Source organism: Camelina sativa, chromosome 17 (assembly GCF_030686135.1).
Source record: "Camelina sativa cultivar CO46 ecotype springtype chromosome 17, ASM3068613v1".
NCBI lineage: Eukaryota > Viridiplantae > Streptophyta > Magnoliopsida > Brassicales > Brassicaceae > Camelina > Camelina sativa.
In genome coordinates, this window is record NC_141896.1 from 21,633,782 (window position 1) to 21,658,902 (window position 25,121).

The window sequence follows — 25,121 nt, forward strand, 5'->3', positions numbered from 1 at the left end:
ACATTTAAAACTACATATAGTTATATATATGTATCTAAGCCACCGAAGATGTTTTATATGCGGTCTGCGTAAGATCGTACGTCAATTGAAGATGTGTTTGACCTCTACATGAACTTGTCACATTTTTTTCGGTAACAAGACGGATCTAGGAATACTTTTTAATCAGTTAAATTCTATAGAAGCTAATAATGTAATATTGGTAGGTATTAATCTTTGGCCTAGACATTAACATGCAGACTCGCAACAAACTATAAAAGATAGATTCCTATAAACAGCATGCCATGAACCATTTGATACTACCCAAATGGTTACTGTTTTCTTTGTAATAATTCTTTTTTCAAACATTTTAGATTCTTGGAGATTAGTTTAGTTTCAAAGATTCCAAAGATTTGCCGCAATCAATATATGATTAGTTAGGAACCAATTGGGTTCCAAAACATGTTTTTGCCTCCGAGAAAGAGACATTGCCATCAGACTTGTTATTTGGCCAACCTATAATCCACAATTCACCTATTACGTACCACAATATGCCTCCGCCACAAGTAAATGCGGCCGGTTGCCAAAACTCCTTGACATGAGGTATAAGGTGGGTGGTTTGATGTTTATAGGTACATACCCGAAAATTGTTTGTCTCGACCTCTGCATTGGCGAGAGATAAGGCGTGTGGCCGTATTAAAAGCTCCGCGTTTCAAGAGTGCACAAGGAGTTGAATCGGACTTCGGGCCATAGTCACTAGCTAGGTAATCCTTTACGATGATTTGGTTCTATATCTCTATACAATACGTTTATCAAAATTTCATTCGTATTGTTTTGATGAGTTCATATCGTATGAGAAGCCAATTACTTGGCTTGATTCCCTTGCTACATTAGGTTTGACCAACGTCCATTCTTTTGCTTTCCTGCTTTAATAAAGATGTTGGTTTGCCGACCAAAAGTTTTTTATATATTTTTTTCTTTGATCGATAACAAAATTTCTGATAGTGAAACTAAAAATATATAATATCTGGCGCAAAATTGAAGGGATTTAGATGAAGAACATTAAAACTTATCAACTAAATACTGTTTACGATATACATATAGTTTATTGATTTCTACATGCATGTTGTGTTAATGCAATTAGAAAGACTTGAGCTTCTGATCATACCAAAAAGAAAAAAGAAAAAACCTAGGGCGAAGGAGAAAGGTGTAGAAGGGGCAATAGGGTTTATTTCTTTTAATTCTTTTTTGGGTCCAATTATTGTAAAAAGTGGACACATGATGCCAAACAAATAAATTAAACTAACTTGGATATGTTAATTAAATATGCAAGCGTGATTATTATTGATACACGTTATAATCTTTCTTTTTTTTCGGTAGCCAAAAAAGTAAGGGGCAATATGGAATATTAAATGTTTATAATGTAAGGTTTCAAATCACCAAACACAAAAGCACTCGTTTTTCCAATTTCATATTTCATGTAATACTCCATTCCATAGCCTTTCTCAGTGTGTGGGCAATCCAGTTTTCAGTTATTTTGATCGAGTGAAAGATATATGTAACCAATAGCAATTTTATCCGTTGTAAGCATATTGATGAGTTGTGTATTATGGAACACTATATACAAAAATAAACTTTTAAAGTCATGAGTTCGGTTGCACAAGAAAAAGATTACTAGTTGGAGATGTCTGATAATCACAACAGATAGTAGTTTTGTGTTTCTTAATATTGACTTATATCTTAAGCTTAATTAATTTGATGCATACTTGTTTGGTGACACGAAACCTAGCAAATAAAAGTTTACGATTCCATACTGGCCCTAACTTTTTTTGTTTTCAAAAAGATAATTTAAAGTATTAATCAATAATCACGCCTGTATAATTAAACTATTATCGTTTCTTGGTGCGCTATTTATTTTTCTCAGGCATTCATCCCTTTTAATCCGAGTCCAATTCCACTCCAAAAGTTTCTTGTCTTTTGCTACATCTTTTTATTTCCTTTTATCATATTTTAATAAATAGCAATTTAAAAAAGAAGATTGAGTGGCCAAATTTTCTGAGGTTGACTTTTGTTAATATTCATTATCATTTATATTTGACTCTTTATTTGTAGTCAATAACCAATCGATAGCACCATAACCCAAAATGGTTTTTTAATGAGGAAAAACATCAATGGGTGATTTATAAAGTTTGGTTACATGAAAACTATATAAAATTTAGTGTAAGAGAAAGATTAGGCCAGTCATGAAAGTGTTCTAGGCCCATTTATTTATTGGTGTTTGGTTCTTCAGAAGCCCATTCATGCATGCAAGTGCAACGATATTTTTCATTTCCTTTTTTTTTTTCTTTGCTAAAGGAGTGGAGACAAAGCCCCTTCCAAATTTAGTACGAAAACTTAAAAAAATTACACACGAGTTCTTCTAAGGAACGCAGTCCCTCTAGCATCTTCATCCAAGATAGAAACAATAGAGATGGGGCAAGAATCAAACAAAACGACCCCGAGGGGCTGAGAGAAGGCATAGTTAGCCAATCCATCCGTCAGACGATTAGCCTCTCTATAACCATGAGAAATTCGGACACTCCAGTCCTTAGAGATAAAGCCATAGCACATGCGTACTAGGGTAGACAAGGGATGGGTCTCACTTATCCCTGTCTTTAGATATCCGACCACCAACTCCGAGTCTACTACAAGGTCTAGCTGCGGTATTCTCTGATCCCAGGCTAAACACAGGCCGTAGTATACTCCCCAAAGCTCTGCCAATGGCGCCGAGCACACACCGATATTTTTCATTTCCTTTGTTGGTAACGTATGAAAAATTGAAAATGAAACAATCAAGATTTCAGGATGCTACGAAGTTTAAATTTTGCTTATCACAGATTTTGCTATACGGTAAGAAACAAAATCGGACAAAAACCTACAATCCACGTGGGAATATCAACAAAAATCTATATATTTTTTTGTTTTTGTTTTTTTGTTTTGTTTTTGATGTTGATCAACAAAACGGTATTATCAAAACAACACAATTTAACGTCACATCAAACAACACAGCACAATGATATTTTTTTAAAGATGAGAAATGAGTTTTTTTTTTTTTTTGTGATCAAAGATAGTAACAGAAAGGAATCTCTTTTCGGTGTTAAAAAGATACTTATCTTTTTAAAAAAAATTGAACATGTATATTCAAAGCACTTGAATATATTTACATACTTAAGTTTTCGTTTGTTCCAATCGATCAACAAACAAGTACCAGATGTGCGAGGATGAAGTCATCTATTTGCAGAAATCATACAGATCAACTATATATATATATATTTCCTTATATTACTATTTAGGAAGATGTGACTACAAATTAGCTAAATCATTCTCATCTTTATAGTACTACGTACACGGTACACGTTAGGAAGAGAATAATATATATTATATCAAATATAATTATTTTACACCCTAATGAATTAAGACAGTTTTGTCGCTTTAGGACTACTTCAGATAGATAACTTGGTCCATTTGGTCCATTTATGTTCAAGGACCAGACAACTAATCAGGATGAAGTATGATAACTTCGTCCATTTGGTCCATCAAAAGTATGATGGCTTTTGGTCGATCTTATCAGCCATCCGTAAGTTTTCTATATACCAGATAGCGTGACCACTTCACTTAGTGCCAGGGTCCCAAGTAGATAGCCTTACTCGTCCAGTTGTGAATGTCTTTGCGTGTATTACCATTTTGAGAGACGACACAAAAGACTAAAACCTTTACTAATACAAATGATGGTAAATGATTCACCAAATATTAGTTAGATAGACACTAAATGATTCTCCCAAACTAAATTACACATAACTATGCATATTTCTATTTGCATGAATTTTGTGTCAAGGATTACTTAGTTGATAGATTACTCCATGATCTGTTTCAAAATACGTGTCATTTCGATACTTTCTCACACTAATTAAAATTTCTCTAATATCTTTAAAATTTAAATTAATTTTTGATATTCATTTTATGGATTTTGAGCTTAAATGAAGATCCTTACAGCAAAATATACATTGAAAATCTTAGCGATACTTAATTTGAAACATACAAATAATCTTACTAAACGACATTTTGTGTGAAACATAAAAATAATATAAAGAATATCTATGTTTTGCTTCTAAATTCTAATTATCTTATATTTTATATTTCATAATTTTAAATATTGGAATAGTTAAGCATTTTATATATTAGTAAATTATTAATAGTTAATATATACTGTATTACTTAAATATATACTGTATTACTTAAAAGTTAAAAGTATTAGATACCACACCTAGCTGTCTGAATTGATTAGGCCTAAATTGCGACCGCCCGCCTAACTAAGTTTGATGTAACAATTGAATAATCAACTTACCAAATCTCTTAATTCTTGTCACAATCTCTGAGTCTTTTGCTTACATTTTAATGCGATTTTTTTTTCTAATTATTATTTGTAGATTAGAAACAGAACCAATGATTAGTCGATTATATAAGTCTATGACCAAATGAAATGATGGGCCAATGTTTCTTTTTTTTTTGGCGAACAATGATGGCCCAATGTTAAAAAAAATAACTTCAGAATGCTATTTAAATATGTACTGTAATCATTATTCTTTTAAATTATTATCTAACTTTTGTTTAGCTGTCTTTGTTAATTAAAGTAATATTGGGTGCACTATAGAGTAGAGGCCCCAATTCCCCTCATACTCGATTTATACCTTCCTCCAATTTCTCCACATTGAATTAACAGTAAATTAATGAATTAAACATCAGCTAAATTTTATAATATAAGAACAAAATCGATACAGTTTCGGGGTTTCCTTAATATTACAACACCATCCTTTAATAGATTCAATATAGAAGAAAATGTAAGTTTGAAATATAAAATTCTTCAATGTATCTGAAACTACTTACCACTTGAACACGAAGTCGGGAGAGATCTTAATAAGTGTACGATGTTTAATTCAAATGTGCGATGAACTGTGAACACAACCATATTTTAAACATTAGTTATTATTATTAGTGGTTGTTCAAAAAAAAAAAAAAGTTATTATTATTAGTGATTGGTTGAGTCCAAATTCCTTATAATAATAAAAAAAAATCCTTATATTACTGTTTTCAATTACGTATGTTATGTACGTACTAGTAGTAAATACGTTTTATGGGGATTCTGATTTTTATAATTTTTGCTTCTTCTGTAGAAACTCATGAAACCAACCAGTCCGTATAACTTTTAGTCCATGGAACCGAGTTATTATTATACGTAGGTATGGAACCGAGTTTTAATAATTATATATCTAGTAGTTTTATTAATTTCACGTCGTGTGACCATTAGTAGTAATATTAAGGTATCCTTCGACAATACATATGCATAATGCATGAAGATGTGATAGTATAAAACTCCAACAACCCATTACATTGCACCGTAGTTCCATAAATACAACACAATTCCCCATACAAAGAAACATATTTTCTTACATCACGCAATTGAAAGTTCCCGTTATACTATATATGTCGGTCACTCATATTTTAACAGAAAATGGGAAATTAATCCAACTTATATAAATCAAAGTTTCAAAATGAAAAAAAATACTTATATAACCCTTTTTGTCTATTTTAGATAATTTTTTAAATAGACATTAAAATAATAAAAGAAAAAAAAGAACTCAACGGAAAGCATGTACTCCAATAATAATATTTTAGAGTAAATTGAAACTCTACCATACATATCAAAACTAGAAATCAAACTGTATTGGTGATAAGTAAACATACAAATCCTAGTTACATAGATATATACTTCTCGATGAGCTTAGTAATAAAAAAAAAATAGTAGTATATATTTACAAATATGTGTTGAGATCTTTTTTTTTTTTTTTTTTTCCGGTGATTAAGATTGAGATCTAATCTGTTTCTATATATAAAAATAATGGGATCTGCTGTTAAAAATTAAGAAAAGAAATGGGATCTAAGATGAATAAGTTTTATTCTTTTAATAATTCCACAAGAAAAGAAAAAAAAATCAAAATCCGCTAAACAAGGCAGAAGGGCATAGGCGTAAGGCAACAAACTGTCGGGGAACTCTGACAGAGAGAAGAGAAATGCATGAGACTGGAGAAAAAAAGGAAAGGGTAAAGCAGTAATTTCGACGACTCCAGTTGGTTGTTTTGTTACACGTTGATTGATTTCGTTGATTCTTGTCTTCTTCGCCACTGTTTCCGACTCCTCTCGTGTTATATTTATTTATAAGGTCCCTTCCAAAAACAAAAAAAAAACACACACACACACTTAAGCCAAACGTCACAAATCCAAAAATTCCAAAATTTATTTTATTTTCTAGAGAGATCTACGGATAGAGAATGAGAGAACCGTCGATGGAGAGAGAGAATGGAACAACATTAACGGCGACGACGACGGCGGTGACTTCTCCTCCTCCTATGGCGGTTTCTTCACCGCGTCAAGCTTTAGTTGAGAGATTGAAAGATTATGGACAAGAAGATATTTTCTCTCTTTGGGATGAACTCTCACCTGACGAAAAAGATTTTCTCGTTAGAGATATTGAGGTTTTTCTTGATTTTTTTCATTAATCTTTTTTCAAGATTCCTAGTTTAGATTTTGGATCTCAGATTTGTTATTTTTTTTTTGTTTTCTTCTAAGAATTTGGATCTTCCAAGAATAGATCGGATCATCAGATGTTCACTTCACTCTCAAGGTTTTATTTATATTTTTATTATATACTCTGTTTATGTTATATTGCTTCATCCTAATTACATGCATTGTTGTCATTTCAATTGTTTTTTTTTTTTGATTCCGGTTAAATAGGTTTACCGGTGGCGGCGATAGAACCGGTACCAGAGAATTGGGTATCAACGGTAGATGGAAGAACAATGGAAGATAGAGAGAAATGGTGGAAGATGGGATTAAAAACTATCTATGAAGGCAAATTGGGTGTTGTTCTTTTATCTGGTGGACAGGTATAATAATTTTTTAATTAATTAATTATTAATGAGATTTGTCTTTTAAGCTTTTAATTATTAGTTTTATAAATTAAGTAGAGCTACTTAGAGGAGTAGTGCTAGTAAAAGATGATTCTCTTGTTGATGGTTGAGACTTGAGAGATAGGTGTTGGTTTTGGAATAATAATGCTGCTACCTAACTTTTAAAAGTTTTGAATTAATGGATGATGATGATACGACTTTAGTGTAGTAGTCTTGTACTTTATATAATTGCTATATGGTTTTAAAACGGAAATAAAAGTGTTGTTAAGTAGGGTTTTTATTCTATTGGTAAAATAATACTAATAATCATGATTAATTTCAAAACAGATATCACTGTCGGTGGTGGTTGTGGTGCATTTTAATTATAATTTTTTTTTTTTTTTTTTTTTTTTGTTGAGTAAATTGTGATTTCTTCTAGGAGGAACCTTCTTGCTTAATTATAAGGATGATGATCACGTGATCTCAAAAGATGCTTTTATAGGATTCCGTTAATTTTTTTTTATTATATGTGTTCTCATTTAGGATGCTCTGTTTCGTGCGATGTAAGCAAGGTTGGAAAAAATATATAAAGATATGTGCTGCTTGATGATTACTTAGTTGCAGAGATTTCTGCAACCTTGCAGTGTTTCATTTAGTACATTTCTCAAGTGATCTGATATATGAATATGGTTTGGTTATGAAACTAATGTAGGGAACAAGGCTTGGAAGCTCAGATCCAAAAGGATGTTTCAGTGAGTACTTCCCTGTTTTGTCTTTCCTCTGTTTCATCTTTTTTTTTTTTGTAGTCAAATTCAGAACAACTGTTTAGAGATCTCTTTACTACCTTGGAAACTTAACGAATCTTACTATCTTAGGCATTATATAAGTTCGGAATAATAAGATTACTTTAATTCTTTGTCATGCTCTGAATAGGCTCAGGTCGTTGAGACGTTGAATTGCTTAAGTCTTGTATCTTTTAGCTGAATGCAATGTACTAAACCAAAGTCTCCCTGGTACTTAATTGCTTATATCTACGCTTGCTTACAAAGCAGTTATTTCCATTTCAGATATCGGACTTCCATCAGGGAAATCGCTCTTTCAGATACAAGCAGAGAGAATCTTGTGTGTTCAAAGACTTGCTGCACAAGTAGTGACTGAAGGTGAGAGTGAGACTCTCATGACTTCTGCTACATTCCAATGGATATGTTTACCGTTAAACCAAATTTGACACTCTTTTTTTCGCATAATATTTTACGTTCAGGTCCAGTTCGTCCAGTTACAATACACTGGTATATTATGACTAGTCCATTTACTGATGAAGCCACACGAAAATATTTCTCTAGTCACAAGTACTTTGGTCTTGAACCAGATCAAGTAAGATGCTTCTTAATTATTTGTATGAACATGCTTTGATGTTGTTCCCTTCGTTTCTTAGACCAATCTTGATCAGTACTTCTACTACAGATCAGTTTTTTCCAACAAGGTACTTTGCCTTGCGTTACAAAGGATGGAAAGTTTATCATGGAGACACCTTTCAGTGTATGTTCAATAAAAAAAAAAAAAAAATGAGTACTTCTCATTTTTTTTTTATCTTCAGTTCGTTTAATTTGTAAATAAATTGGCTTAATGAGTTTAGTTACCTATCATTAACACAGCTAGCTAAAGCTCCAGATGGTAACGGGGGAGTCTATGCAGGTATCTTTACAAATTTTTTGTTCTGTTCTTTACTATCATACATATGTTCTTTTCAAACTGTTGCTGTTTCTGATCCGAGATTTTTACAGCGCTCAAGTGTTCAAGGCTATTAGAGGATATGGCTTCTAGGGGGATTAAATATGTGGATTGCTATGGCGTTGACAATGTCCTGGTTAGCTCTCTAGTGTAATCTTGATTCTTGACAATTGCTTGCTTCCTCAAATTTTTCTTGGTTATAATGTGGACTCTTGGAAAGCAGGTTCGAGTAGCTGATCCTACTTTTCTTGGATACTTCATCGACAAAGGGGCTGCTTCGGCTGCAAAAGTTGTGCGGAAGGTATATATGATCTTACAATCTCACTGGTTCAGAAAGATTTTAATTAAGATTAGAACTTCATCTTCTTTATATTTCTTACATGGAAAAAAAAAACAGGCATACCCTCAAGAACAGGTAGGAGTATTTGTAAGAAGGGGCAAAGGCGGACCGTTGACAGTAGTTGAGTACAGTGAACTTGATCAGTCTATGGCTTCTGCTATTAATCAACGAACAGGACGTCTTCAATATTGCTGGAGTAACGTAAAAATCCCTTTCTCTTCTTCTTCCTATCCTCATCAATTCAACATTATGAAAAGCTTGTGAAACGTTTTTGTGTAACATGTTTCTTAGGTGTGCTTACACATGTTCACTTTAGATTTCCTTAATCAAGTCGCGACCGGCCTAGAAAAAGACAGCGTGTAAGCTCTCTCTACAAATTACTGTCGAATCTATCCCGCAATCAAAAATGTTATTAAATTGTTGTATTATTTGGCAGCTACCATTTGGCGGAGAAGAAGATACCATCTATGAATGGATACACAATGGGACTGAAACTAGAACAATTCATTTTCGATTCCTTTCCATATGCTCCTTCAACCGCACTCTTTGAGGTATATAGTATTTAATTCATTGACATAAAACACTAACTAAAAAACAAATATTAAGATATTGAACTGAGCAATGTGTAGGTGTTGAGGGAAGAAGAGTTTGCACCAGTGAAGAACGTGAGCGGATCAAATTTCGATACACCGGAGAGTGCGAGGCTTTTGGTACTAAGGCTACACACACGTTGGGTTATAGCAGCTGGTGGATTTCTAACACATTCAGTGCCTCTATATGCAACTGGTAACTCTCAAAACAAATCTTCTCTCATTACAGTGTTTTTATTTATTTCTTTTTCTCATATGCACATATACATCAAATAAATGTTAGGTGTTGAGGTTTCACCATTGTGCTCATACGCCGGAGAAAATCTTGAAGCTATCTGTCGAGGAAGAACGTTTCATGCACCTTGTGAAATTTCCCTCTAATAATGTTTTTGTTTTGTCTTGGGTTTACTAAAATGTTTTCTTCATTTTCATTTTCATTTGCTTTTTTTTTTTTTTTTTTTTTTTTTTTTTTTTTTTTTCCGGCTGTGGTTTATATATTAACTTACTATCTTCCCATGAGATAGCGAAAGAGAGAGAGAGAGAGAGAGTCAAAGAGGTCTTGGCGTTTTGTATCCATTGTAACATATCTAATAAATTTTTCTGTTGGTTTTTTTAATCTTTTAGGTATAGTTTTGGAGATGACTCACTTAAGATGAGTCTCCAACCAATACAAGCTAATTTATGCCAATTGTAAAATCTAGTTTTGGATGATTTCTATTGAACCAAAATAATTAAAAAAGAAAGAACATAGACGTACCTAAGAGATGATAATAAACACCCATCAAGAGATTGTCCTAGGTCCACGACCCGCACAATATGGCAAATGATGGTGATCGATCGGTTTTATGCTTTTAAACCAAAATCAATCTGAGTAAACCAAAGCAAATTAAACCAATAAATGCCCTAGGTCCCGAACTCTATATAATGATCAACAAAATACAACGATCATGAGTACTGAAACAACTTTAGATTCCATCCCAATCGATCTCTTTCACGAGATCTTCTCGAGATTGCCTACGAAATTAGTCGGGAGGTGTCGTTGCGTTTCAAAGCAATGGGCGTCCATACTTGGCCATCAAGATTTCACCGCGCTGTTCCTGACCAGGTCTTCGACTCGTCCACGTCTCTTATTCGCCTCCAAATGAGACAACGATGAATGGCTCTTCTCCTCGTTACCTCAGAATACATATGAGAAGTCTACAGTAGTAGTATCCGTCGATTTTCATACCAAGTCCCATCGAAGCCGAAGTGATTGTATCTATGCCTCTGGTTTGTTCTATTTTTCAGATGTGCAGATCTCAAAACATAACGGTGAGGATTCAGTGCCTGTGATATGTAACCCACTCACGGGACGGTATGCCATCTTACCTAAACTGATAACGGACAGCCAGCCGAGAAGCTTTTTTGGGTTTGATCCAGTTGACAAGCAGTTCAAGGTATTACTCATGAACGGTATCCTTAATAATGAAACGGTTCATCATATCCTGACACTAGGAGCTGGAAAAATGATGTGGAGGAAGATCCAGTGTCCCTTTACCCATAAGCCTTATGGTGAAGGGATATGCATCAATGGGGTTTTGTATTATTGCTTAGCTCGTCCAATTGGTGAAAGTTCTGATGTTATTGTTTGCTTTGATGTTAGGTCTGAGAAATTTAAGTATACTAGAGCACCATCCTTTGATCAGTTGATAAACTATAAAGGTAAATTAGGTGGGATTATAATGAAGTATGAATATGATAATAATTATTATAAATGGCGTACCCGTGAGTTATGTATGTGGGTTCTAGAAGATGTCGAGAAACAAGAATGGTCGGAATGTGTCTTCAGTCTTCCGTTTTCCGGATGATGGAAAATGCAAACGTCTTTCCGTTGTTGGGATGACTGCTGCAAGTGAAATTGTTTTGTGGGAGAGCTTGTCGTCATCTAAGTATTATGTTATCTACTTCAGTCCCGAGAGGAACACTTTTCAAAAAGTTTTCTTCCAAGGTCATATTTGTGGTAGGGTTTATGCCTTTGTAGACCATATAGATGATCTTAGCCTTAGTGATGCAAGGCAACTCAAGTCAAGCATTTATGATGTTAGGATCTCAGAAGTGTTTAGGAGCATTAACAAATTTGATGCGTTGTGTCGTTTAGATGATGATTTATAATACACATTTGTCAAACGTGATTACTTCCCTTGCTCCTGATCAAGTCAGCTAGAAAAGCTCTCGTTTTGATACAAGTTGTATTCTCTCTAGCTATGTAAACATCAACTTATCAAAGAAATTCTTAAGAAACTAAGTTTTTATTCAAGTCAGAGCCATGGCTGAAATCGTCTGTATTTAACTCTCTCTATCTTGCCTTCGAGTGTGACACTCTTCTTTCATTTACAGGTTTCGTGTGAGCTTTATTATTTTGTTTTTATTTTTTTGGTTAGCATTTTGGTCTCGGGTAATTGTGTTACACGTTACTTGGGAGCAAACTAATGTGTTATCAAAAGTTCTTTTAAGATGCTATACTATTCGTGAAGCTTATAGCTATATTATACCGTTTTTTTCGCCTTGAGTATCCTCAAGGTTTTTGATTTTCCTTTCAGGATTTCAAGAACAAATTTCATAGGACATTCTTGTTTATCTATCTGCTGGACTCCCGAACTCTCGGATACCCCTTGCTTAAATATCCAATGTCCCTTTACCCATAAGCCTTTTGGTAAAGGGATTTGTATCAATGGGGTTTTGTATTTTACTTAGGTAATCCAAGTGGTGAAAGTTCTGATGTGGTAGTTTGCTTTGATGTTATGTGGTAGTTTGCTTTGATGTTATGCCTATGATAGTCCATGGGATTATAGTTTATGGTGTTGCTGTGAGTTACATCTGTGGGTTCTAGAGAGGATTTCGACAAACAGGGATGGTCTAAACATGTCTATCCTCTTCAGGAGAATGAAATTCTCAATCGTCTTGATGTTGTTGCCTGTTGGGATGACTGCTACAAGTGAAATTGTTTTGTTCCGAGGCCGCGAGATCTAAGCCTAATGTTTTCTACTTCAATCATGAGAGGAACAGTCTCCATCATGTTGGAAATCAAGGTGTTGGAGCTGACCGTGGTTATGTTTATATCTTTGTAGACCATGTCGATGATCTTAGATGATCTTAGTCTTAACGATAAGCATCTCAAGTCAAGTATATTTGATAATAGCAACATTGGATTATAATATATAGGTTTCCAAACTTGATTGCTTCCCTTGCTCCTCAAGTCAAGAGAAAAATCTCTCTATTTGCTATTAGTAGTTGTATTCTCTCTCTGTAAACATGAAGTTATCAAAAAAGGTTCTTAATAAATCAAGTTTTTATTCAAGAAGTTCTCTCAGCTATTTTTGCATGTGAGAGAGAGAGTAAAGAAAAAATATGTGACAGGTCTGTGTGAGCTTTATCAATCTGTTACGGTCTCTGACTCTCTCATGCATGCTATTTTTTAATGTGAAAATATGTGACAGAATTGTGTGAGCTTTTATCAGTCTGTTACGGTCTCTCATGCTAGATGGAATCAAGCAAATAGTTTGAAACTGGATCTGGACAAGGGATATTCTTGAGGAAAGATATGAGATTGTGGACTTCCTACCAATTTTTCTATCACACATGACACATCAAAGATTAGTTAACAAGTTTATCTACCATTCTTTTCATCGAGAATCTTTCTTCACGATCTACTAGCAAATGTTTTTTATACGCTTTAGAACCTTTTAACATCAATGTCGACTTGAGTCACTTGACCTATCATACTTGCTACTGGTTATGCTAAAACACTCTTATCCCTTTTTCACATGCACCCCTCCTCTTCCACGGCATGCTCCTAAGAAAATTCCATTTTAAAAGGCAGATTTATAATGCACAGCTTAGTATCACAACTCCAACTTAATGAAAGAGATTATTATACCAGAGGTCTATAAAAAAAGTATCAAAAAGACGACACAATGAGAATACTTAAGTGGTTAAAGCCCATGTTTCTTGGGCTTTAGGTTAGTTTAGACCCTGAAAATTTCCTTATATAATAAACCTCTGCGATTAAAGTCTCTGCGATTTGTGATATCTCCGTCCGAATTCGATAAAGGTACCACGACGATCATAAATAGAGAAGAAAACTCAGATTCCATCGCTAATGATTTAATTCTTGAGATACTCTCCAGGTTGCCTATAAATTCAATCGGGAGGTTTCGCTGCGTGTCGAAGCTATGGGGATCCATGCTTCACAAGCCATATTTCACCAAGTTATTCTTTACCAAGTCCTCGGCTCGTCCACGTCTCTTAATTGGGGTGCGCCAACGCCGTGAGTGGAGCTTCTGCTCGGTGCCTCAGCCTCATAATCATTATGGGAAGTCCTCGTCTCTTGTAGTGGCCGCCGAGTTTCATATGAAGTGCTCTAATTTTCATATGTGTAGATATGCCTCTGGTTTGCTCTATTTACCAAGTATGCATGTCTCAAATATGGATAAGGATGGAGGGGGTGTGATATGTAACCTTACCACAATATAGTTTGCGATTTTGCCTCAATTGAGATTAGGACCTGTGAAAGATTACGGTCTCGTAACGTGCAAAGACGGGGGTGGACTTATAGGGTTTGACCCAATTGGAGGGCAATTCAAGGTACTGTCCATGAACAATAGGGTTGACAATAAAATGGCCCGCTATATTCTGACTTTAGGAAGTGAAAACGAGAGATGGAGGAAGATCGAATGTCCCTTCAACGAGGTTGATCGGAATGGAGGGGTATGCATTAATGGTATTCTGTATTACATAGCTTACGAGCCTGAGAATCTGAGAATCGATTACATATTTTAGGTTGCTTCGATGTTAGGTCCGAGAAGTTTAAGTTTCTAACTCTAAGCGGCGGCAGATATGATTTGTGTACTACATTAATAAATTATAAAGGTAAATTAGGTGTGATTAAGTGGAACCATGATGACCATGATAACCATGATGACCATGATGTATATCCCCTTCAATTATTTTTGTGGGTTCTAGAGGATGTCGAGAAGCAGGAATGGTCGGAATACGCCTACACTTTGAAGCCTGACAATAAAGTTGTTCAGGCTGACTACAATCTTACCGTTGTTGGGGCAACTGCTTCAGGTGACATTGTTTTGGTCAAGGAAACTGCATTCAAACCTTTTTACGTTTTCTACTTTAATCCTGAAAGGAACCATCTTCTAAGTGTTGAATTCCAAGGTCTTGGAGAAGACCATGATTGGAGTAAGTATCAAGCAGTTTGCGTCTTTGTAGACCACGTAGAGGATCTTCAGTTTAATATTAGGAACACCGCATCTATAAACCCCACCAGAATAGAAGCGTATAGACACATGAGCACATCAACGTTATCATCATGTGAGATGAAGCCATGAAGAGATGAGAGATCATTGATTCATTGGAGTGGTAAAGATCGTATAAGAGGAGAGGAAGAGAAAGAGACAATGAGAGAAGGGGAGTCAAGGGGTAGGTTAAAGCAATAGGGCTTGCAGTTTTTTCTATGCTTTTACGTTCTTTTAATTACGAATCAAATCTACATGATGATGAGATTATATATGTTTACTCTGTTTGTTTTAGATTATGATGAAATTATCAATTTAAAGACGACTGCTCCTAAGTCAGCTAAAAAAAATCAAAGAAGTTCTTCTGATATTGTGTTTTAAGACCCTGTCTGTTATAATTTTCGTTTAAATGACATTTAACACTTATGGATTTAGAAGAAGTAACGGCCTTTAGAACTGTCTATCTATCATTTTCCTATAAAAAGAAGTTCTTAACAAGAGAGATTGGTCCGTGGCACATCATTTGTTCTTAACCATTTGTTCTCTGCTATGAGATCAGAAAAGAGACTCTTACTTAATCTGGACTCCCAAAAATACAAGTAAATAAATACTTCAATTAGCGATTGTAGGCCTGGGCATAAAAACTGTACCTGAATTACCCAATCCAAAACCTAACCCGAAAAACCGGATTTGGGTTAGATACATGTCTGTCTATAAAACTCTATTTGATTTTCTTTCCAATATCCATAGATTCGGGTTAGAGTCGGATAATACCCAGTATACGTTTGAGTACACATCAAACCCAAACATGTAAACATATTTAAAATATTTAGTATTAATGTAATTCAATTATCCAAAATAATAATAATAATTTTGAATATTTCTATTAGTTTTATACTCAGATATCAAAAATAATCAAAATATCTAAAATAATTTGTTATATAAGTCAATATATATTTAGCTAAATTTAATTAATTTTAAAGATTTTTTTCGGGTACCAGGTGGTTCGGATAATAATCGGGTTATGAAATTTGTAACCCAAACCGATCTAAACCCGATAGTACCCAAACTGAACCGAATCCATATATCGAAAAATACCCAATAGATTCTACCCAAATGCCCAAGCCTAAGCGATTGTATTAGAGACACTCAGATATAAGAACTCGTTATAGGATACCAATTTTTATGTGTTATTTTTTGTTTGCTCACACAAAATCAGTTTTTTCAATACGAATTTGATTTCGTCGAGATCCTTTCTTCAGTAGATGTTTTATATGCCTGAGAACCTTTTAACATCAATTAAAATCTAATGAGCCAACACTGAAGCTTAAATGATGTCTTTCGAAAGTTTAGTCATATATATGAGTTTATGAAAAAATTAGGGAAAGAAATTGAGACCTAAAGAATAAAGATGAATGAAACAAATAGAAAACAGAGCAAACAGAAAAGGTAAATGCCACTATCTTGAAAGAATGCAGATTCATACATAGACTCTTATCTCATGCAAGAATCAAGAGTGACCAATAAAGCTTGCTAGCTGTAACAACTTATTACAGTATTATTTACTCTGCAAATACCATAACGAATTTTCTCGGTTTAGCATCGCTTCTGCTGAACCAGTAACATGAGGGAATCATTATTCTCTGCGTATGAGATTATAAGAAACGCTTCTTTCTTCCATTTTATTTAATCAGCGACAGTGTACAAAAATACAGATTAAAAGTGAAGACATAGTTTCAGGAAACACAAAATGGCTTTGGGTAAGAGGTTTCTAGGCTGCACCAAAAGTGTTTCTTGCAGTGTAAGTCAGAGATCACCAAAAGCTGAGACATAAGTTGGATATTTGGATTTAATCTTCTTTCTGCTAAACCAATCATATACTTCTCTTCGGCGAGTTCATGTTTGAACAATTTTTGTGGTCTATGTCTTTAATTAAGTAGACCGAGGTGTAGGTGTAGTACAGTACTAGTTTCTTTCTTCCTGTTGTTAAAGCTAGCAGATAATATTCCTTACTAGCGAGTTGATTATATATATTGCTTGAGGTGAAAGAAACAATAGTGTCCACTCCAACGTTAAGAGAATATTATTATACTTTTAGATGGTTAAAGCCCAGGTTTCTTGGGCTTTAGGTTAGCGTTTTAGCGCCGACTTTAACTTGACTACATTCTTCCATATATTATAAATTTAGAGTTTCTGCAGTTTGTGAGTTCTCCGTCTAAACTCGATAAAAGTGAATACAGAAATCATGAATAGAGAAGAAACCTCAAATTCCATCCCTAATGACCTCATTCTTGCAATACTCTCTAGATTGCCTTCAAAGTCAATTGGGAGATTTCGCTGCGTGTCGAAGCTATGGCGGTCAATGCTTCACAAGCCATATTTCACCAAGTTATTCTTGACCAGGTCCTCGACTCGTCCACGTCTCCTAGTTGGGCTCCGCCAAGATCATGAGTGGAGCTTCTTCTCGGTGCCTCAGCCTCAGAATCATTATGGGAAGTCATCTCTTGTAGTAGCCGCTGATTTTCATATGAAGTGCTCTAAAGACGTAAGCGTAGTCATGTGTAGATATGTCTCTGGTTTGCTCTATTTTCCAAGTATGCAAATCTCAAATATGGACAAGGATGGAGCGGGTGTGATATGTAACCCTACCACAAGACAGTTTGCCATCTTGCCTCGATTGAGATTAGGACCTCTCGAAACGTGCAAAGACGAGGGTGGCCTTATAGGGTTTGACCCAATTGGAGGGCAATTCAAGGTACTGTCCATGAACAATAGGGTTGACAATAAGATGGCCCGCTATATTCTGACATTAGGAAGTGAAAACGAGAGATGGAGGAAGATTGAATGTCCCTTAAACGAGGATGATAATGGAGGAAGATCCAACGACGTATTCATCAATGGAATTTTGTATTACATAGCTTACGACCCTGAGGATCGATTACATCTTATAGGTTGTTTCGATGTTAGGTCTGAGAAGTTCAAGTTTCTAACTCTAAGAGGCGGCGAATATGATTTGTGTACTAGAATGATAAATTATAAGGGTAAATTAGCTGTGGTTAAGTGGGAGTATGATGACCATGATGTATTTCCCCTTCAATTATTTATGTGGGTTCTAGAGGATGTCGAGAAGCAGGAATGGTCGAAATACGCCTACACTTTGAGGGCAGACAATAAAGTTGTTCAGGTTGACTACGATCTTTCTGTTGTTGGGGCGACTGCTTCAGGTAACATTGTTTTGGTCAAGGAAACTGCATATAAACCTTTTTATGTTTTCTACTTTAATCCCGAAAGGAACCATCTTCTAAGTGTTGAAATCAAAGGTGTTGGAAAAGACCATGATTGTTTTAAGAATCAAGCAGTTTGCGCCTTTGTAGACCATGTGGAGGATCTTGAGTTTAATTTTAGGAGCACAACATTTATAAACCCACCAGAACAGAAGCATAGACACATGTCATCTAGAAATCATCATCATGTGAGAAGAAGCCGCGAAGAGATGGGAGGTAGAGAGATGGAATGTGGAGAGGCGAAGAGAAGGAGAGATCATTGGAGTGGTAAAGAGTATAAGAGGAGTGGAAGAGACAATGAGAGAAGAAGGCACGAAGAGATGAGAGGTCATTGGAGTGGTAAAGAGTATAAGTGGAGAGAAAGAGAAAGAGACAATGAGAGAAGAAGCCGCGAAGAGATGAGAGATCATTGGAGTGGTAAAGAGTATCACTGGAGAGAAAGAGAAAGAGACAATGAGAGAAGAAGCCGCGATGAGATGAGAGATCATTGGAGTAGTAAAGAGTATAAGTGGAGAGGAAGAGACAGTGAGATAAGAAGCCGCGAAGAGATGAGAGATCATTGGAGTGGTAAAGATTATAACTGGAGAGGACGAGAAAGAGACCATGAGAGAAGAAGCCGCGAAGAGAAGAGAGAAGGAGACAATGAGAGAAGAAGCCGCGAAGAGAAGAGAGTTGGCATGTGGAGAGGCGGAGAGAAAGATATATAATTGGAGTGCTAAAGAGTATAATAAGAGGAGAGAAAGAGAAGGAGACAATGAGACAAGGGGGTTGGTTACAGCAATAGGGCTTGCAGTTTGTTCTATGCGTTTAAGTTCTTTAATTACTTATAGACGTTAGAGATCTGTGAGCTTTTTTTTGTCCGTGACACATCATTTGTTCTTTGCTATGAGACTCTTCTTTCTCTTTGCAGGAAATTTACTTAACTTGGTCTCTCAAAAATACAAGTAAATACTTCATTGTGTTAGAGAAACTCAGATTACGAACAGGGTATGAAAATTTTCGATCCCCTGCTGATTTAGGAAATATTATGTGTTTTAGAAATTTTCGATGCCAATGTACGTAAACTTTAGCTTATTCTCAATCTTCTCAACATGCAATTTTTCCCAAAAATCCAGAATCCAGTTTTTAATCCAGTTATACCTAAATAATTAACAAGAAGAGAATAAAGGCAAAACCTGAGATGTTTGACACAAACGACCAAGCAAATCTGCATCATCGAGTTGAATTTTCAGTTGGATTTTTTGCCAACACTGAAGCTTATGTCTTTTTGAAAGTTTAGTCATAAGAGTTTAATTAGTCTAAAGAACAAAGATTAATGAAAAAAAAAAAAAATAGCAAACAGAGCAAACAAAAAACGTAAATGCCACTATCTTGAGAAAATGCAGATTCATAGACTACTCTAACTTAATTGAGAGAGAGATCCCAAGCATGAAGCAACTATGCAAGAATCAACAATGACCAACAAAGGTTGCTGTAACAACCTATTCTTATCTACTCTGCTTCTTAGCTTTGATCCATACTTATTCCTGCTGTATGGATCAAAGCTAAATTTATCCTTTGCTTCCACTTTTGAGAATTTTCTTAGTTGGCGTCATGTAACAAAAGTCGTGTGTAATATATTGTCTTAAATAAAGCATATCCAATGTCAAACAAATACTAAGTCATACATACAGTATTTATTATCATTGACTGCTCTAAAGTTGAATACATATAATTGACAAAGCACAAGTTTGACATTTTTAATGGTTTAGGTCTCTAATTAGACAGAGATGTAGAATTTTCCACCATCAATGATCATAACAACGTAATTATTGCTGCTATACCAAGCCCATACTCCTCATTGAAGAATTGATGGTGTTGCTTGGCGTGAAAGAAACAACAAGAAACCATTCTATAATCAATCAAATAGATACGTACCAATAAGATAAATATAATAAACCTTTCAAATAATTTTCGAACAATACTAAAAATTGATATACATACATCTTTAGAAAGTTAAAGCCCATGTTTCTTGGGCTTTAGGTTAGCTAGCCCCGACCTTGATATTGCCGACTATTTCCATATATAAATTCTGAGAGTTTTTGTCAATTCTGTTTTCCCCGTCTGGTTAGCAAATACAACAAACAATGAACAAAGGAGAAAACTCAGATCCCCTCCCTATTGATCTCATTCTTGACATACTCTCGAGATTGCCTGCAAAATCAACCGATAGGTTTCGCTGCGTGTCAAAGCTATGGGAGTCCATGCTTCGCAAGCCATATTTCACCGAGTTGTTCTTTACCAGATCCTCGGCTCGTCGTCCACGTCTCTTAATCAGGATCTACCAAGACGGTGAGCATTTTTTATTCTCGTCGTCTCAGCCTCAGAATCCATATGAGAAGTCTTCATCTGTTGTATACGCCGATTATCAAATGAAGTTCGGTAGAGACACATGCTACGATTGTAAGTATGTCTCTGGTCTGCTCTATTTCACTGGTATGCAGATGTCAAGTAAGGATAAGGACACAGAGCGTGTGATATGTAACCCTACCACGAGGCAGTTTGCGATCTTACCTAAACTGAAGATATTAACGTCCAGAACCTATCATGAGATTTTAGGGTTTGATCATATTGGCAAGCAGTTCAAGGTATTGTCTTTTAATAATTTTGTTAATGGTGAAAAGGTTCATTATATTCTGACATTGGGAACTGAAAACATGAGATGGAGGAAGATCCAAACTCCCTTGATCAGCCATCATTTACGGGGTGAAGAGATATGCATTAGTGGGGTTTTGTATTACCTAGCTTACGATAATGATGATAGGATATATGTTATAGGTTGTTTTGATGTTAGGTCTGAGGAATTCAAATTTCTAAATCTACACCCAAACCTCCCTTATCAAGCCTCTACTAGATTGGTAAACTGTAAGGGTAAACTAGGTGTGATCAATTTGAATGATGATGGTCGATTTTGCCTTCGGTTATTTTTGACGGTTCTAGAGGATGTGGAGAAACAGCAATGGTCGACATATGCCTACACTTTGAGGGATGATAATATAGTCGTCAAGGGTGGCAGTTATGTTTCCGTTGTTGGGATGACTGCTTTAGGTGAAATTGTTTTGGCCACGACAACGGCATGTCAACCGTTTTATGTTTTCTACTTCGATCCCGAAAGGAACACTCATCTAAGAGTTGAAATCCATGGTGTTGGAGAAGACTATAGATGGTTTCACTCTCATACAGTTTGCGCTTTTGTAGACCATGTGGAGGATCTTCAGTTTAATATTATGAAGGCAACATCTATAAACCCAACAGAACAGAAGCATAGACCAAGGAGCACATCAACATCATTTAGAGAAGATCTTCAATTGAGGACCGTTGCTCAGCGGGGACAAGATCGTCGTACGTTTGAGAGTAATAACAATTTTGATGCTCTGTCTCTTTTAGAGGATGATTAAAGTCATCTAGAAAATATCATCATGTGAGAGAAGAAGCCGCAGAGAGATTAGAGGTAGAGAGATCGCATGAGGAGAGGCAGAGATCATTGAAGTGATAAAGAGTAGAAGATGAGGAGAAGAGATAAAAAGAGAGTTTATATATGCCTTTATGCGTTTATGTTTTTTTACTTGTAATTTTTTCAATATCATATCATTCTTTAAAAAAGCTCTCTGTTTGATACAAGTGGTACTTTGTATTCTCTTTAAAAAATCAAAGAAATTCTTATGAGGTTGTGTTTTTATTAAGATTCTGTTAATTTTCATTTAGAGTCATTAACATTGAGGTAGATTGTTATATTGGAACATGAGTTACTTGATGAGGTGAATTGTAACATTTTAGAGGTAAAGCTTTCTATCTCTGGTAATAAAAATCAAAATTTTCTATCTGTCCTGAATTCTTTTGCATCCACGGTTAAGCTCGCCGTAGCAAATTCAGAGTTGGATTCTTTTGCCGAGAAAAAACATTGAAGAAAGAGAGAGAGAAATTTTTGATTTAACAAATTATAATTGGAAAATCACATTTTTATATAAATAAAACTAATTAAAATTTAAATTTAATTAACATAATTTAATTATTTTGCGTTGACGGATATTATTGTTCCATCATTTTTTATGGAAGTATAAACATGAAAGTTAGTTTTAAGGTTTAAAGTGTTAGTAAAATCATTTTAAAGGTTTTAAGTGTTAATAAAATCATTTTAGATGTTTATAGTGTTAGTGAAATTCTCTAAAGGTTTAAATTGCTATTTAGTGATATTTCAAAAGTTTAAAATGTAATTTTCCCAATTATAATTACGAAAAAGGCTCCCTCAACTCAACTCAAATTTTAGGGATTGGTTTTAGTGACATTTTTCCCCACTAAACTAGAAGTGTTGGAGAATTGGAATAAACCGTAATATATGGCGTACAGTTGGAGTTAGCTTGTATCTTTCAGTTGTGAATGAAGAAAAGAATCAATTGAGGATGAAGATTCAGAAATATAATTAGGGATTGAGTGATTGACTTCTGTGGTTCACGACTTCACGTTACCTGTGTAAGGTGAAAAGGAAATTGGTTTTTAATTTGGGATTTATTTAGGGTTTTACATTTTCACTAGGTTTGAACCCGCGGTATACCGCGGGACTATTTTTGTTTTTATACTGTTTCTAAAACATTTAAATATTTTAGTAAATATATGTACATTTATTTTTGAAATAATTATCATTAGTATTAGTTATGTTTTTCTTTATATATTTTATAAGTTAAAAGATTTATACCATTAAAAAATTAATAAAAGGTATGTACTGAAACGGTTGCGGACATGTATATACTTTCATGGGTTTTATAGGATGATTAATTAAAACATCTATAATATATGAAATAAATTAATATTTTTAGCATTAGTTCAACCCCGTAATGTCAGGTCCGTTCTGGAACAGATTTAATGACTTTAACCCGCAAAACATTATCCTACAAAACCCATGGGAGTATATAGTATGCACCCATATGTCCCGTTTGAGTTTACATGATTAGGATATGTGAACATTTTACTAATTCAATTCTTCTAGTTTTGTTTAATGGTGAAAACATAATAATATGTGTTAATCCACCATGTGAGGTCTGACCCGTAACAGATTTAATGACTTTAACTCGCAAAAGTATTATTATTTGATTAGGAATAATTTTTTTTTCAAGTTTAAGGAAAGTTGTATTTATTGAATTAATTATCAAATTAGTATTCAACACCAGAGTATGAAACTTTTTATGGGCCTATCATAAGTGAAGACCAGACAGGTAGTATTCCAGACTTTGAAACCAATGTCTCTCCACCAGCCGATGCAAACGGTTCTGTTCCACCAACCGATGCAAATGGTTCTGTTCCACCAGTTACGGTGGAGGACCTTCTCATTGCTCCAGGACGTGAAACTCTCAAGTATCTTCATCCCAAAGTGGAGCGAGGAGCTATTTGGTAAATTATAAGTTAAACCTATATGTAAGATTTCTTGGTTTAGATTAGGTTAGTTATTGATGTTATTAACTGGTTTTGTGTAGGTTTAAGCGTGATCCATATGGTGTAATTACAAAGTCTATCTTGAGAATGCAAAAAACAGATGTCAAACCTGCTTGCTTGACATATCGTTCTCTTCCCCCTGAGACTAAAAAACGGTGGTTTCAAGCTTTTGCGGTAAGATTCCTTCTATAATATATGTTTGATTCACATCATGTTTTTCTCTTGTTATTTACTTCATGTGTTTTTTTTTTGTTCAGCAAGAGTTTAACTGGGATCCCAGCATAACAAAAATAGTTGAGAAAGAGTTTGAGAAACAAGCTGCCTATACCTTCTCTAAGAACTTAGCTGAGTGGAAACAAAAATGGAAATGCAATAAAGAGAAATCTATACATATGACAGATGATTTATGGAAGGAGTACATTAATCTTTGGTGTGATGAGAAAGTTGCAGAATTGGCAGCAACAAACTCACAAAAAAGGAAAAGCAACCCAGATGGTGAAGGAATTCTAGTGCACTTCAATGGAGCTAAATCATTCTATAGGCGTAAAGATGAAATGGTAATTTTGAATTTCTTTACATTTCTTAAGAATTATCATTCAAATGCATATTAATCATGTTCTTTTTCCATGTATATAAGACTGTTGAAAATGGTGGAGTCGAGCCTAATATGCTGGCTTTCATTGAGGATGTTTATAAAAGTAAGAAAACTGGCAAGATTGTCTACAAGAAGGCTAAGCAGATTGTGGAGACTTTAAAAGAACAGGTGAACGACCTCCAATCTAAAGAGCCACTTGAAGATGGATTGGTTCAGCCTCTCTCTTGTCCTGAGATAAACGATTTGGTTCGCAAGGTGCGGGGATTCATTTTTTTCTCTTAACATGCTTTTTACCATACCAAATCAACTTGACACTTCTTAACTATTTGATTTTTAACATGATGTTTCCATATTTTTTACATTATGCTTGGTTGATTCTCAGGCAATACCCAAAAAAAGGGTAACCGATTTGGATTTGGATCTCTCCCAGATCATGAAGAGTTAGATGCTCCCTTCTTACCCAGCTTGGACCATGAAAAGAAGTTAGAAGAAGCATACAACAAGATTTCTGAGTTAGTTAAGGAGAAAGAGGAAGATACCAAGACAATCCAGTACTTGAAGGATGTTACTGAGAAGCTTCTCAACAAATTTCCAGACTGTCGTCCAGCTGAAGAAGAAAATGATGATGATGAAACTCAAAATTAAAATGTTTTAGTTTGGCTGGTTTTTTGGTTGTATTAGTTACGGTTAATATAAGAATCTATTAATGTGGTTTAATTGACAATAACTTCTATTTATATATTTTTAGTTAATTTAGCATTTTTTATTTTTTTTATTAATTTTTATTTTCGGTATTTTACATTAATTTGATAATATTTTGGTCGGAAAATAATTGGTCGGAATATCGGTTGGAAATTAAAACGGTTGGTTA

The 25,121-nt window shown here is 34.8% G+C and overlaps 2 protein-coding genes and 4 pseudogenes across 3 annotated transcripts; all 6 read left to right on the forward strand.

Moving 5' to 3' along the window:
- Positions 1-6,045: 6,045 nt before the first annotated feature.
- Positions 6,046-10,236, forward strand: LOC104757500 (UDP-N-acetylglucosamine diphosphorylase 1). Its single transcript, XM_087493879.1, has 15 exons — positions 6,046-6,545; positions 6,640-6,694; positions 6,805-6,956; positions 7,672-7,711; positions 8,027-8,119; positions 8,221-8,333; positions 8,424-8,498; positions 8,615-8,654; positions 8,744-8,826; positions 8,914-8,991; positions 9,088-9,231; positions 9,322-9,389; positions 9,467-9,581; positions 9,660-9,816; positions 9,904-10,236. The coding sequence occupies exons 1-15, from the start codon at positions 6,342-6,344 to the stop codon at positions 9,999-10,001; spliced, it is 1,515 nt and encodes a 504-aa protein (XP_087350005.1). The 5' UTR covers positions 6,046-6,341; the 3' UTR covers positions 10,002-10,236.
- A 331-nt stretch (positions 10,237-10,567) lies between these two features.
- LOC104759576 (putative F-box protein At1g33020 pseudogene) lies at positions 10,568-11,913 on the forward strand (annotated as a pseudogene).
- A 12-nt stretch (positions 11,914-11,925) lies between these two features.
- LOC147924153 (putative F-box protein At1g30920 pseudogene) lies at positions 11,926-15,185 on the forward strand (annotated as a pseudogene).
- Positions 15,186-17,150: 1,965 nt separating this feature from the next.
- On the forward strand, positions 17,151-18,896 carry LOC147924154 (putative F-box protein At1g30920 pseudogene; annotated as a pseudogene).
- A 1,413-nt stretch (positions 18,897-20,309) lies between these two features.
- Positions 20,310-21,907, forward strand: LOC147924155 (F-box protein At1g31080 pseudogene; annotated as a pseudogene). Its single transcript, XR_015587646.1, has one exon. The product of XR_015587646.1 is annotated as an F-box protein At1g31080 pseudogene (transcript).
- A 1,153-nt stretch (positions 21,908-23,060) lies between these two features.
- Positions 23,061-24,989, forward strand: LOC147924156 (uncharacterized). The gene is made up of 6 exons (XM_087496647.1): positions 23,061-23,138; positions 23,381-23,613; positions 23,697-23,829; positions 23,913-24,212; positions 24,293-24,505; positions 24,633-24,989. The coding sequence occupies exons 1-6, from the start codon at positions 23,061-23,063 to the stop codon at positions 24,693-24,695; spliced, it is 1,020 nt and encodes a 339-aa protein (XP_087352773.1). The 3' UTR covers positions 24,696-24,989.
- Positions 24,990-25,121: the final 132 nt, after the last annotated feature.

Excerpts from the sequence above, each read along its gene's own strand:
- LOC147924156 (XM_087496647.1), top strand. The coding sequence starts at position 23,061 with ATGTCAGGTCCGTTCTGGAACAGATTTAATGACTTTAACCCGCAAAAC. Across the intron at positions 23,830-23,912 it reads GGTGGTTTCAAGCTTTTGCG|CAAGAGTTTAACTGGGATCC; the intron begins GTAAGATTCCTT and ends TTTTTTGTTCAG. Across the intron at positions 24,506-24,632 it reads TAAACGATTTGGTTCGCAAG|GCAATACCCAAAAAAAGGGT; the intron begins GTGCGGGGATTC and ends GTTGATTCTCAG.
- LOC104757500 (XM_087493879.1), top strand. The coding sequence starts at position 6,342 with ATGAGAGAACCGTCGATGGAGAGAGAGAATGGAACAACATTAACGGCG. Across the intron at positions 7,712-8,026 it reads AGATCCAAAAGGATGTTTCA|ATATCGGACTTCCATCAGGG; the intron begins GTGAGTACTTCC and ends TTTCCATTTCAG. Across the intron at positions 9,817-9,903 it reads AGTGCCTCTATATGCAACTG|GTGTTGAGGTTTCACCATTG; the intron begins GTAACTCTCAAA and ends AATAAATGTTAG.